Source organism: Leptidea sinapis, chromosome 5 (assembly GCF_905404315.1).
Source record: "Leptidea sinapis chromosome 5, ilLepSina1.1, whole genome shotgun sequence".
Lineage (NCBI taxonomy): Eukaryota > Metazoa > Arthropoda > Insecta > Lepidoptera > Pieridae > Leptidea > Leptidea sinapis.
The window spans coordinates 13,412,388-13,427,877 of NC_066269.1; the positions used below are offsets into that span (position 1 = coordinate 13,412,388).

Genomic DNA, 15,490 nt, shown 5'->3' on the forward strand with positions numbered 1-15,490 from the left:
GAAGATAATATAAGGAAGTATACCACCAGTTTTTACCAGTGAGAGGCACCTTTGCACAGGATGCCGGCTAAATTATGGGCACCACAGCGGCACCTATTTCTGCCGGTCTGTGTTTCGGTCTGAAGGGCGCCGTAGCTAGAGTTACTAGGCAAATGACACTTAACATCTTGTCTCAAGGTGACAAGCGCAGTTGTAGTGCCGCTCAGAATTTTTTGGGGTTTTTTCAAGAATCCTGACCGGCACTGCATTGTTATGGGCGGGACGTATCAATTACCATCGGCTGAACGTCCTGCTCGTCTGGTCCCTTATTTTCATTTAAAAAAAAATACATACATGACTTTAAATTTTTCATTAATTTGCATATTAACCATTACTGTTCCTCCTTCTAATTTATTAAAAAAAATGTGTATATTTCAATACTATCGTATTACTACCTATACTTTCTCATAGAGTTCTGTTTGCAGTTAGTCTGTCATCTAAAGTACCGTGTACATAACACATATTAAACGTCAAACAAATTATTAATTATAATGTAAGCTCAGTGACCCAAATTAATTTGGCCTCCGAGAAATGATGTTTTGCACTGTATCAGGCTATTGCCCATTGCTATTTAAAATTTCCAACACACTTGTTTACGCATATAATATTTAATACGGTTCGTGGAATTAGACTAGCTCCTTTACCATGCTTCATTTTCGGTCAGTTGTATTGCTGCACTATTTTTAAGAATATATGTATTTTGCAGATATAATTAGCAAACGGATAATTAAAATAATAATTTAAAGAGGTAAAAAAATATAGTGGATATTGTATAAATTCACCAAAATGTCATCTCTTGTTATAATTTACGTCATGGTGCAAATCATAATATACACCACAAATTTTTAATTTTCAAAACAATTGAGCTTAGTAATAACGACATAAATACTACATGCTGTTTTATTTTTTTCAAATACAAATATTTTTATTCAAAATAGGATGTGACATCACTTATTGAAAGTCAAAAACTACCACCCATTCCAAAATGAATGCCTCAGACCTGAAAAGAATGGGCGCAACAAACTCAGCGGGCTTTTTTTTCATCGAATAAATATGTTTACAAAGTTTTTTAAAAATTAAATTGGTAGTGTCAAAGAGGGAGTACCGCGGGGTCAGGAAAAGAAAGAATTAATGCTTTTCTGTTTATGTGGAATTTTTGACACTGTCCTAATGTTTTACTGCACTGACCTGTATAAAAACCACTGGACAGGCACAAAAGCACTTTGACAGCCGCCAGTCCAGTGGTACTCGTATATAGTAGAAGTCAAGTGTTTTACTCATACGGTTCTATTAGTTTGTAGATAATCTAAAAATACACCATTTTCTCGATGTTAAGGGTATAGACAATAGACATGCAACACATTATATTAAGAGGAAACATTAGTGGCTATTTTTCCTTACAAACGTTCTCGACTTTATTCTCCTTGTTTTTTAACCCTCGATTAAAATTAGCAGAAGAATTAGAAATAAGATAATCTGCGTCTCACTGTTTTGCTTTTTTTTTATTGTTTTTGTAAGTGTAAGATAACAACAGAAAGTGCTTAAAGCGGCGTACTTATATATAAGTATAAGGCCTATAGGCCGCAAAACTAGGCCTACTTTAAAAATACGACAACAAAAAGAGAAAATCAAAACAATCCGACATAGATATACCAGTGAGAGGCTACTTAGCACAGGATGCCGTCTAGACTCTAGATCATAGGAACCACAACGGCGCCTATTTCTGCCGAGAAGCAGCAATGTGTAAGCATTACTGTGTTTCGGTCTGAAGGGCGCCGTAGCTAGTGAAATTAGTGGGCAAATGAGACTTATCTTATGTCTCAAGATGACAAGCGCAATTGTAGTACCGCTCAGAATTTTACAGGCTTAACATTTACCATCAGCTGAACGTCCTGCTCGTGTCGTCACTTATTATCATAAAAAAAACAGAATACTTTCTTGCCATTTCAGTTTCCGAAATTCGAGGAAAAAATTGCCGAGAACTAAGTCTTTTTTGAGTTTCATAATCGAATTCGAAAAATCGTGGGTTTAATTTTTAATGTAATGTCTACAGTTGTCCTTTTCGCACTTATGATTGTCTCGCCATAGCCGCGTCAACACGACAAATATTTTCTTTTTAAGTTTTAAAGTAATGTGTTTAATGATTACATACCAGAGTCCTTAAAGTAGTTTTAGCCTTCACAAAATAGTACATTATTGCAAAGGCCGGGAAATAGGCAATTGCAGGTCGAGTATGAGTTTGAAGGCGAAAGGCTAAATACGAGACAGGCAATTGCCAATTCCCGCCAACGCATATATAGTGCTTTTCTCAAAGGAATGCGGGGAAATAAATCCTTTTTATAATATTATACATTAAGGCGAAGAGTAAGCAGACAACACGAAAACATGGTGTTTTTAGACAAGTTTTGTGGTGAAAGTATAGCATTTCGAGCTATGAACACTACTTAATCCTGTTACACATATCTTTAAGTCTTATTTGTAGGTTGCTAATGCATGCTGTTGGTTATAGTTAACACTGCCGAGCCTTTTTGAACTACTACTTTTCTTTGAAGTTAAACAAGTTTTTTGGCATGGCGTGACGCTTTTTTGTTTTGTGTAGGTTCATTTATTCAGATTAGTAGTGAATAACGAGGATTGTAAGCATATAAACTGTTTTCCACCCAAGAATTTTGAAAATATTGGCTTTGTTACATAAATGGCGGGCCGGCAGCCGTGAACTCATACCGCTCAAGGTCGCTGGCATTTAGTGTCACCTTAAATTTAATTTACCTTTGACTTCGCTGGAAGCAGGTTTTCCATTGCCAATTTGGGTTCTGATCTTAAATCTGGTGGAGTATAATCAATCTCCATTTCACTCTCTGAACCATTGGAACTCATTTTAATTATCATTAAATTTATATTTATTAAGTAGGTATGTAAATAACAAATCAAGACGAATTTTCAAGGTTGCCGCCAATTTTTTTTTATCATCTTTGCCGACAGGCCAACGTATTTATGGCTATACAGCCACGTAAACGCAATTTGTACTAAGCAAAGAGACTAAGGTATGCCAAGAATGACAAAAGAGATCCGATCAAAGAGTATTTAATAACCCCAGCACGCCGTTTCATACAAAATTTTATGTGATTTTAATTGTTTGATGTTTTTTAATTTTATTTGATTTGTTTGATATTATTTATTAATTATTATGAAATTAAGTGTATGACTGAACTTAAGCGAATTGTCAATCAATGTTGAGCTTAATAAACGTTTTCATTTTCATTAGGACATATTATTACTTTCTACCTTTGGCAACATCATATTATCTGAGGAAATTTACTCGTGACAATTGTATAAAGTGTATAATGTAAATGAATCGTATAAAATATGGTCAAGGACAAAAATATGCCTTATTCAAAAGCAGTACTAAAATGTCAACACAAATGAATCCATTTGCGCCACCTTAAGCATATTTTAATGATATTGAATTTTTAGGTCTCTCTTCAGCATAATGTTAACATCATATAAGCTGTACTCTGGCAGCCTATATGATGTTCACTAACTTAATTTTATATAAGAAATTACTATCTACATATTTAACAAAATATATACTAATTCATTATAATAGGTACTTTTTTCTAAATACATAATATGTTTACTTGCAAATAACAAAAGGCTTAGTAAGATAAAGATTAGTACAAAACGTACGAAAGTTATTTTTAATTAATATTAGCAAAAAAGCATATTTTTAACTCTGATATTTTATTTAAATACTCAATTTATATACGTATGATCTGATGGTTGAGAGGTATGATATAATAATATGTATTATCGATAATATAACATACCCACTACTTCCTCGGCTCTTGTAGCCTCCTTCGACACTCGAATCATCTGAGTACTCAAAACTCACGTTATCCACCATTTCACGCAACATTTACATGTCAATTTCCTTATACTACTGCATGCCAATGGCACTGGCAGTAATTAATCGCTCGTTTGAACACGATAAGGCGACTTCTTAACCAATCTCGCACATCAAACTATTTTATTACAACAACTCGCTGAACTGTTAATTGTGATAAGATAGCGCTACTGAATGAATTAGGTGATCTTTCAAATCACCGTTCGTATCTTTCCACTCAAACTTTCATCGTTTATACAATAACAAACCGAAGTTGAGTAAACATTTTATCACACCGTATTTAATATCGTTCACTTGTAGATTTTTTAGTCGATATTCGTCCGCGTGCACTGAACTCCATATTCCATACACAACACTGTCATTTCGCCGTAATGAAAGTGAACGCGTTCTTTCTAAATATTTCTACAGACCGGTTTCATAAAACAGCGGCAGTGCGGGTCGCGGTCGGAAGCACAACTGTTTATGGCCGCTATGTATGCACATGTTGATTGTGAATCGAATGAGCGGTAATTTATCGTAGCACTCGATAAGATAGGTACGAGGCCTTGCGAATTATTATCGAAGCTGACTGTTTTTTGTTGAGGGTATCGTTTATGTCGACCCCGGTTCATGGACGATGATTGGAGATTGGAATTGCGTGTCGACCGCGGCCCGCGACGATACCGAACTGAATCTGCGTTGGACTCGATATTTAATTAATGCAAACTAGTGATGGGCCAAATCGTAGGTTTTTAGCTCGGCTAGGGCGTGAAATATTCTAAATTGGAAATTAAAATTAAGTTTATTCGAATAATATTTTATAGACGCCTAATGAAGGACGAACGCTTTGAAATACCACATAAGGATAATACATATTACAGAAATACAAACTGGCCAATAGCGATTGCTTGTCGTAATTATTATTACCTGACCAATGAGCATTCAGAACGCCGAGCCCCTTCACCTCAGATGGTTGACTGATTTTTTTTATTGCGAATATCTAATCATATATTTGTAATTGTCTACAGTAAGTCGATGGGAGAAGTGATTTTTGTCAGAAGTCCTCTATTTGTTGGTATATTGTTGCTAGGAGAGTTTAAGCCAATTCCGTTCAAAATTTTTTATCTTCTTCTTCAGGAGTGCTATCAAATACCTATTCATAAACTTTACTTTAACATTTGTGAACATCCAAAATAAGCCCCGATTGATGCCACTTGAAAGATTAAGAAAAGCCATGCTATCAGTAACTGTCAAGATTGTTTAAGGTTGGAAATCAATAATAATTTATGATTGTTGTCTCCTATTTTCTATCGAGTGTTGAATGATTTGTCGATACTCTGTGCACAGTATTCCCATCTCTAGTATAAACAATAAGAGCGAGTGAGAGGTGGTGTGACAGTGAGTGAAACGAATCACCTGTACCCTCATTCAGCGCGCTCACAACGGTATCTGATAGCCGACAGACCACAGAATTCAATTCGCACGCGAAGATACGATATCTCCAACCGACCCGTACCTAACCACTTCACTACTGATAACATATTCAGTGCCAGAACTATAACTAACGTGGCACTTATCTATTCATTATTTAATTTTAATTCTTTGTCCAAATTTGTGGTCAATATTGGTTTTATCACGGGCTAATGACATTTAAAAATTTATGGCTGTTGGTACGCCTTTCTGTATTCAAAAAAGCGCTTGAGCGATCTCAAATTAACATTATTTAATAATGATAGTGCGCAAATGGTTTGCTATAATTTTTATGGTGAAAAATCTAAGTGCGTACTCGGTGCAGTACTAAGTGTTATTTTTTTTAATTTGTTTAAGAAATTAATTTAAGGCAGCCGATAATGTGTGAAATAGACGAGAAACATTTTTGTTAGATTTTATTACATTATCAAGAAGTCTGCGAAAACCCAAGGAGTGTTCTGACCTTCTGGAAGAGCTGGGATGGTTGGACTAACTGTCCAATACTGCACTCAAAATGAACCCAACTGAGTGGTTTAATTGCGGAAAGAGAAGCTCCCTTTACCATTATACCTTAGAATATCTTATCTACCCCGAGTAGATACTTTTAAGCCGCATTTGAATATTATTCACATGAAATGAGTATTAGTTTAGGGGTCTGGTGTGCATATTACATACAACCATACCATGGTATCATATCTCATTGCATATCGAGGGCAGGCTAGAACACGAGTGACGAGCATAATGCTCGCTGATTGAACAAATAGAGACAAATAGACTAGCATCGCGATCAAAACGTGTTATAGTATGATAGTTATAGTTATGTGTTAATACAAATTGGCAGTATAAACGTTCTTAGACATGGCGAAATAGATGGAAATGAGTACCTTGAAGTTCTGAACTACGAAGATTTTTATAAGAGTAAGCGACAAACTTGTATCTTCAGAGGTCTTACCAGTGGGAGGCTCTTTTGCACAGGAAGCCGGCTAGATTATGGGTATCATTTGTTAAAGACTGTATGTTCCGTGAAAAACAAAATTTAATATTAAAAAATAAAAACATACGCTTTCTTATCCCTATCTATAAAAAAGATCCGATATAACACCTGATGATAATCAGCACCATTAGCCCTTTATGGCGGTATCTCATCTGATAATAATACTTAGATAAAGCTGGATTTACTTAGTTAAATCAATGCTTTATATATTAGTTACGATCATTAGGTTATTTGTGAGAATTAAGTTAGTTTCCAGACATAGAGTGCTGTATGCAAAACCAGTTAGCGATATGTTTGGCACTTAGCTGATAAAATCGCCTAACTTTATGATTCATCTACAGTAACAAGTTAGTGAATTTGGTTATAATTCTTTAAAGCAATTGTTTATTTTCAGTGAAAGTTATGGAAGTCGTAAATGGTAAAAAGATCTCGTACTTACGAATAATAACAAAAAACAACAACTTTCACTATTCCCCGGTCCCTAATAAAAATGGATAGTTTTTGGAACCTCCAGCAATATTTACTAAGCCTATTTGAAAACCGTTTCAATAAATACCAACCGTAATGACATTGTACTAATAGGGCCAACGGTTGAGAGTCCTACCGATAACTGTCAGTAAGACTTTTTTTTGATGACAGTAAGGGACGAGACGAGCAGTACGCTCAGCTGATGGTAATTAATACGTGCTGCTCATAACAATGCAGTGCCGCTCAGGATTCTTGAGAAACCCAAACATGTTTAGCGACACTACAATTGCGCTCATCACCTTCAGATATGAGATGTTAAGTCTCATTTGCCCAGTAATTTTACTAGCTACGGTGCCCCTCAGACCGAAACACAGTAATGCTTACACATTACAGCTTCACGGCAGAAATAGGCGCCGTTGTGATACCCTAATATAGCCGGCGACCTGTGCAAAGGAGCCTCCCACTGGTTTACACGCACATTTGAATGGAAAAAACGATTATAACTTTTATATAATATTTTTTTTATCGTCAGAATAATGTAAAAGTTACCAGTTGCCTGGTCATTCAATAAACGTTCAATTTCTTTTTTTATTTTATTTGGGAAACTTACAGCCAATTTTACAAATTTTACACAACAAATAGATTAATAAATGATATTAATAATTAATAAATTTCGAATCGATTTATTTCTGTGGTCGGGGAATTGAAGTTACAACTTGAAATTATATTAATAAACATTCTTAACATTTAATAATCTATACTATGTAATATTCTAAAGCTGCAGTGTTTGTTTGTTTGAACGCGCTAATCTCTGGTACTACTGAATGATTCTTTCAGTGTTGGGTAGTCCATTTATCGAGGAAGGCTATTGGCTATTTTTTTTTTTTCAAAATTAGGGATCCGTAATAAAATTGCTATTTTGTAACACAAGGTGTAAAATCGAAAACCTATTTTTGCGTGCGCTGCAAAAACTATTGACAATAGAACAAAATGATGTACAGGCTATAATATAGGCAATATTTTATTACTTATAAAACTATCGCGTGAATTATACTTTATATGGCAAAACAACGTTTGCCGGGTCAGCTAGTCTCCTATAAATAGGATTCAAAATGACTTATTGAACAACAAGTACAACCCATTCAAAATAGACTACCTCAGACCTGAAAAGAACGGGCGCAAGAAACTCAGCGGGCTGTTTTTTATATAAAAATATGGATAATAATGTGATATCGTACAATTAACGTTTATAATTAAAGAGGCTGAGGGTGTTCGCTTCATTCCCAGTATGTGGTGTCATGACAAAAATCATTTATGCTTAGTAACGTTTCACACACAAACGTATTTTAACAATTCTTATAAATTTCGTAACACATTTGTTTTGTACATTTTCTGGGATGATATTGTAGAAGCATATACATCTCCCAACAAAAAACTTACTAACTCGACTTAACCTAGTAGTAGGCATAACAAGTTTATGTTTGTTCCTCGTGTTAACATTATAATTGTCACAGTTTCTAGCAAATTCCTCAATGTGCTTATGAGCATATAGAACATTATCAAGAATATATTGAGAAGCAACACTCAAAATATTTATTTCTTTAAATTTTCTCGTAATGATTATTTAGGACTTTTATAAATAGCGCGAATAGCCCTCTTCTGCAGCACAAAAATTGTATTAATATCGTCTGCACTGCCCCATAACAATATACCATAGGACATAATACTATGAAAAATAGCACTTGGCGTTGCGAAGAGACGTCGCTTCATTGTGTGTCTTCTACTGCATTTATCACGGGGAGTGTTCCGAAGAGCCGTTTAACCTGATTCCTGCCGCCGAATTCCACCTTCGCACGACACGCTACAAGTTAGGATATCATCGCCACCATCTGGATGTGTGGCGGTCCTTCACAGTGCGGTTTTCAAGGAGCTTTCTTCCACGTACTACAAAGCTGTGGAATGAGCTTCCTTGTGCGGTGTTTCCAGGACGATACGACATGGGTACCTTAAAAAAGCCCGTACACCTTCCTTAAAGGCCGGCAACGCTCTTGTGATTCCTTTGGTGTTGCAAGAGAATGTGGGCGGCGGTGATCACTTAACACCAGGTGACCCGTACGCTCGTTTGTCCTCCTATTCCATAAAAATAAAAATAAAACTAAAGTATACATATTAACCCTTGTTCCATACGAACGCTTATCAAATTATTAGCTGTCATTGTTAACTTTAGATTACCTTAATTCGTCACATGTGTATTTTAGAAGCCGTATCCAACTTTGATTCTCGTCGTTTTCATACAAAGGCGCCAAACTCCACTTCGTAAACATATTGTTGAATTTTTACTAACATATCATAGACATATGACGCAAAATTAAATATTTTGCATACGTACGCGTTTATGTTATATCGCGGTTACAGCAAAACTGATTAGTGTACGTTGCGAATGTTTATTACACTTGTAATCACTAATAAAACTGCGGACTTTTACAGATAAGCCGGGCTTGTACAGTTAATTTTGGTAATAATGATACTTAACGAAGCCCGAAGTACAATAACAATCATTTAAATTATTGCCGTTAACATGTTTTATAACATTTCAATACAAAATTAAGCCAATTTATTATTTCCAGTTTTCGTTTTGAATATGCGTACAGTTTTAAAATAACAATATATATCAATATACGGAAATATCACCTGAGATTTCCGTGTATTTATATTATATTCGTGTACTGTGTGGGTACATAGAGCTTTTATGGTGGATTTTTATTTGGATGTAATTTTTTTTGTGACAATAAGGGACAAGACGAGCAGGACGTTCAGTGTAGTTTTAACGCCCTGCCCATTACAATGCAGTGCCGCTCAAGATTCATGAAAAACCCAAGAATTAAACAACTAACATAAGATGTTAGGTCTCATTTGCCCAGTAATTTCACTAGCCACTTCGACCTTCAAACTGAAATACAGTAATGCTCACACATTATTGCTTCACGGCAGAAATGGGTGCCGTTGTGGTACCCATAATCTAGCCGGCATCCTGTGCAAAGGAGCGTTCCACTGGTATATGCGCAAATACTTAGAGATTGTTGTTTTTTTGGACCCAGTTTTTAAAAGTTTAAGCAGTCGGAGTTACAAGCTCGTTTTGTTTATAAAAATGTGACTTACTTGTCATGCTTGGAGCTCCTCGCGTGGGGCTCAATCTGCAGCGGGGTGGCGGGGGCAGAACGGGCCGCCCCGGCCCCGCCACCCGCACCCGTGGGGAAATTCCCGGTCGACCTGAAACAATATGCTCATTAAGACCATTTCTTCAAGCAAAATACCCTAAAATTCAATATTTTTGGGTTCCACCCAGACGTCACATGTTATAACGTCGAATTACATATTTTCCTCGATTATCACATTCTAATACTGCTTTATGAAACTTATAAACAAGCCTTTTATAAGCTTCAGTTCAGAGAACGACGGGAAAATTACTTAAGGTTTTACTTTTGCAAAAAAAACTAATTTTAATATATAACCAGTTTGTTGACCCCAATGAAATAAAAGATTTTAGTAAAAACGCCAGAAATAAAATCAGATATCTGGGAAGCAATAATCTTTAATTAATCTTCATTTAATAGCACCAGGTGGAGTTAATCATCCTAATTATGCGTTATCAAGCAGTAGAAACTAGCAATGTTAATATAGAATCATTTGTTTTCTTGTTCAAAAAAAAAAAACACGAGTTAAGAGATTTCATAACATTTTGCAACACTAACGGCAATACGAGTCATTAATTTTAATTGATAATAGTGTTCACAAGTATACAACGCACATCGTAACCATACACCGACATTTACCAGACGTAGTTTACTAATCAGTGGGTATAACTTTAATGTGGCAAGCACCCTTATTAATATAAGGTTATGAACACATTTTAATTACACTGTACCTTCAATTATCGTCATTTTTGCTTTGTATCACTGTGTTAGTATTAGTTTAGTCTAAACTACTATGTAAATCTGTAGTCTTTCTTCAATTACATTTTTTTATGAAATTTCGTGATAGATAAATGTTTCAAAACTTACTGACACAAATTCTACGTTTTTATAGTGTAGGTATGTTTGTGAGTGTTTGCGTTTGGAGTACTAAGACGTGATTGGGCGATTTTTTTATATTTGTGTATCAAAGTCAATTAAATTTTGTGATATGGCGTGTGTACCAAAGTCAATATTTGACAAACAAGAATTATTGACAGCTAATTGACATAATTATGGGTTTTCTTGGTATCTTAGTTATGTGAACATTATATTTACATTATCTTAATGTTCTACTGAGATACGTTTTGGCCATGCGACTCTGATATCTTTTACATTAAAATGTCATCACGTAAATGCAGTGTAGAAATAGAATTAAAAATCAATGCAGTGAGATAAGATTAATATTTCCATTAAAAAATGTACAGTGCTTAACGATTTTTCATGTTTTCTGAATGCCACTTATCGTAAGACACAAAAGGGGGTATTTTCAATTTAAATAATTAATAATTATTATATAAATATATGAAACAGTTATTAAAGCAGTAGATATTATTTTACTGCTTTAATAACGTAGTCGAATTCATGTTAATCCATACAAAAAAATAATTTCACGTAAATATGTGTAAAAAAAATTATTACACATTGACAGGACAAAAAGTCAATGTACAAAAAAATAAAAAACGCCCGATTGCGAAATAGGCTATATACGCTGATTCCACTTTTTTGCGTTATCGCGTTTTTTTGGCAAAAAAAATCGGGAGATATACTGTATGTAGGTACCCTTAGTCCTTTTCTACTCACGTGATGTGTAAAACTATGATATTTAATATTCTGAGTTCTGTTATCGTTTAAAGTTTAATAACAAGTAACAACCAGCCTAGGCTGAACAACAAAAAGATATATCCGGTTCTTAACGTAATCATAAAAATAAATTCAATTTTCGTCGTGGTTTTCCCCAACCAAACCAATCCAGACGTGTTGTTATCTATACTAATATTATAAAGCTGCAGTGTTTGTTTGTTTGTTTGTTTGAACGCGCTAATCTCTGGTACTACTGGTCCGATTTGAATGATTCTTTCAGTGTTGGGTAGTCCATTTATCGAGGAAGGTTATGTTTTTGTGTGTAGAAGTGTGTTGTAGAAGGGTATAGTATGTTTTTTTTTTTCAAAATTAGGGATTCGTAATAAAATTGCTATTTTGTAACACAAGGTGTAAAATCGAAAACCTATTTTTGCGTGCGCTGCAAAAACTATTGACAATAGAACAAAATGATGTACAGGCTATAATATAGGCAATATTTTATTGCTTATAAAACTATCGCGTGAATTATACTTTATATGGCAAAACAACGTTTGCCGAGTCAGCTAGTTTGTGATATAAAAGTATAATCTTATTAATAACTGTTTTCCCGACAACTAAAGTGGAAAAACTGGGTTTTAGACAGCTCACCAAAACTATATAACAGCTTTCGATTGTAAGACAAAACAAACAGTTTTTTCAGACGTTTCAAGAATATTAGGCAGTGTATTACATACCTAGAATTTAGTTTGTTCCTAACAATTCACCATTTAATTTGAAACGCGTACTGACTTATAAATAAACGCAATATAAAGTTACTCCAAGTTTAAAATTACATCTCCCTGTCATGTAATTCTGTAGTGACAAAGAGTTTAAAATTCGAATAACTTTATAAATATACAGTTTTCTGAGATTTAATGGCCGTTCCCAATATTCAGTCTATCTATTACTTAGAATAAAAATCGTAACTATCGTTGACTTTTATCTCCCAATAAACTTATCGACGGTAACTCACCTTATCGGTACACGCTGTCTGTCAATGGGACGACGTATAGCTTACCAGCGATAGAAGTTTGTATAGAAATTGCAATTCACGCGTCCCAATATAAGGCGATAAGAATGACTTCAGATTATTGACAACTAATTAATGACAGTAGAAAGTAGTAATTTATCTCTATCTGTACATAGTATATTGGGAACGGCGGTTAATTTAACAAAGTAAATAATTATTAAAAAGCAAAAAACCTATTCACTCCATAGTTTTAAGAATGAGTTATACAATGCGGGAATCCATTTTGATACACAGATTGCTATTAGAGATTATAGAGGTACCTACAATAGAATAATTGGTTGTGGCTTCAACTTCGCAGATCATTATCGATTCCAGTCTACAACGTGCCGAATTAACAAACAACAAAACAATGGTTTAAACTTAGATAATTAATACTTCTAGATAGAGCCTCTTATTGATAGTTTTTTTTAAAGAAAATAAGGGACGAGACGGGCAGGACGTTCAGTCGATGATAATTGATACGCCTTGCCGATTACAACGCAGTGCAGCTCAGGATTCTTGCTAAGTCCAAAAATTCTGAGCGGCACTACAATTGCGCTTGTCTCCTTGAGACATAAGATGTTAAGTCTCATTTGCCCAGCAATTTCACTAGCTACGGCGCCCTTCAGACCGATACACAATAATGTTTACACATTACTACTTCACAGTAGAAATAGGCGCCGTTGTGGTAGCCATAATCTAGCCGACATCCTATTCAAAGGAGCCTCCCACTGATAAAAGTCAATTTAAGTATAAACAACCGATGAAAACAGGCCAGGTTTATTACGTTTTAGTATGCGTAACTAACTACGTCTTACACTCGCGATTTGTATATCACATTGTGATAGTGTGCGTGCATTGCTCAAAATAGAGGTTAACAGTCAACCTCAATTTTTTTCGACGTTTTTACAGTTGCCACAAAATATCTAGACGTATAAATGATCTTAGGGTTTAAATTATCATACTAACGATCAAACAAATTTATGTTGTGTTTTATCTTATTTTTACAAGCCAAGACAGATTCCACGCTGACTTATATATTGAATACAAATCTATTCGAACGCTTACATATTTAAATTGAAATATATTATTGTAGTGTTAAAACGTACGTGCTGCAAGACCACAAAACTGGCCCATTAAACTGTGGAGAACATTAAAGTAAACGGGTAATCGGGGCAAGCGGTCTGTCTTGTTTATACAAATGTACTCGCAATAATTCTCTTAGTACAGTGAACTAAATCTATACTTCTATATATATATATATATACTAGCTGACCCAGCAAACGTTGTATTGCCGATATTAAAATCGCGATACAAAAGTAACTGTTGATTGTAGGTGGGTGAAAATTTGAAGTTGTATGTATTTTTTATGCTGACTCATAATCAAACAAATTTAACAAAAATGTCAAAAAAATTTAAAAAAAAATTCGTGTGGACCACCCTTAACAGGACATCAACACCCTTAGGGGGATGAAAAATAGATGTTGTCCGATTCTCAGACCTACCCAATATGCACTCGAAATTTCATGAGCATCGGTCATGCCGCCGGCCGTTTCGGAGGAGTTCAATGTTTAACACCATGACACGAGAATTTTATATATTAGAGATTCTGTTACCAATAAAGTCACATTATTTGTGAAAATGAAGATTTTTTCATAGTAGTCGGATTTGCAAAGTAAGAAGAATAACGGCAAACGAAAACGTTTCTTACGAACGCTGAATTGACGATAAAGATATGATATATTTTTTATGACATTAAAGGACAAAACGAGGAGGACGTTCAGCTGATGGTAATTGATACGCCCTGCCCATTACAATGCAGTGCTACTGAGGATTCTTACAAAATCCAAATTCTGTGCGGCACTACAACTGCGCTTGTCAGCTTGAGACATAAGATGTTAAGTCTCATTTGCCCAGTAATTTCACTAGCTACGGCGCCCTTCAGACCGAAACACAGTAATGCTTACACATTACTGATTCACGGCGGAAATAGCCGCCGTTGTGATACCCATAATCTAGCCGGCATCCTGTGCAAAGGAGCCTCCCACTCGTATATATGATTCCTTTGTATATACATATGTACATAGCAGCATCGGAACACCAACTAAAACGGTTATTATTTTATTAGTATTCGATTCACGGGTAACAGCTAGTGTTATATCTACTACTACAGCAAAAACTAGTTGCAAATTTGTTATTGGTGCTCCAAATAAAACGATATCTGCACTGTCACCGATAAACACGAAAAAGTAATACACGTCCCAACACACTGTGTTATAAATGTACGAATTTGATAGTAAATACAAGTATGACAAGCCAAACCGGTTTTCTAGTTCTAAATACATCATTTCTAAATTTGCTGTTTGTTTTATCGTATACTTTAACGAGCAATTATTGTTAGTATTGCTATAGGTGCATATTATACTAAGTCTGGCCATAAATACTGTTACAATTAAAAGTAAACAAAACATTACATTTGAATTTGGATTCTGTCGTTTTTATATGCTTGTTCATTGAGATTTTCTCATTTTGGCGCCAAAACACTGCACAATATTTTGCGATATTAAAATGGAGTGGGGGTTATAAAGAGAACCGAATAAATAAATTACACAAAGTACGCATGGAGCCAAATCCAATTTTTAAAACCCAAACCAACCAAGAATGGTCCTTCCAGGAAGACTCGGCGCCGCGGCCGGGTCATAAAGCTCGGTCTACGCAGTCTTGGTTGGATCAAACGCTTCGGACTTCATCAGAGCTGAAGACTGGCCATCTAG

The 15,490-nt window shown here is 35.1% G+C and overlaps 1 protein-coding gene across 5 annotated transcripts in view; it reads right to left on the minus strand.

Moving 5' to 3' along the window:
* The window catches only part of LOC126980151 (GRAM domain-containing protein 2A-like), a 109,568-nt gene that overhangs the window by 44,856 nt on the left and 49,222 nt on the right, over positions 1 to 15,490 (minus strand). For 3 of the 5 annotated variants that reach the window (XM_050829735.1, XM_050829737.1, XM_050829736.1), the window contains one exon: positions 10,014 to 10,124. In XM_050829735.1, the coding sequence (XP_050685692.1) occupies positions 10,014 to 10,124 (111 nt within the window). Of the gene's footprint in view, positions 1 to 3,866; positions 4,897 to 9,086; positions 9,253 to 10,013; positions 10,125 to 15,490 lie in introns of those variants that run through there. The other 2 variants (XM_050829738.1, XM_050829739.1) reach the window with 2 other exon arrangements.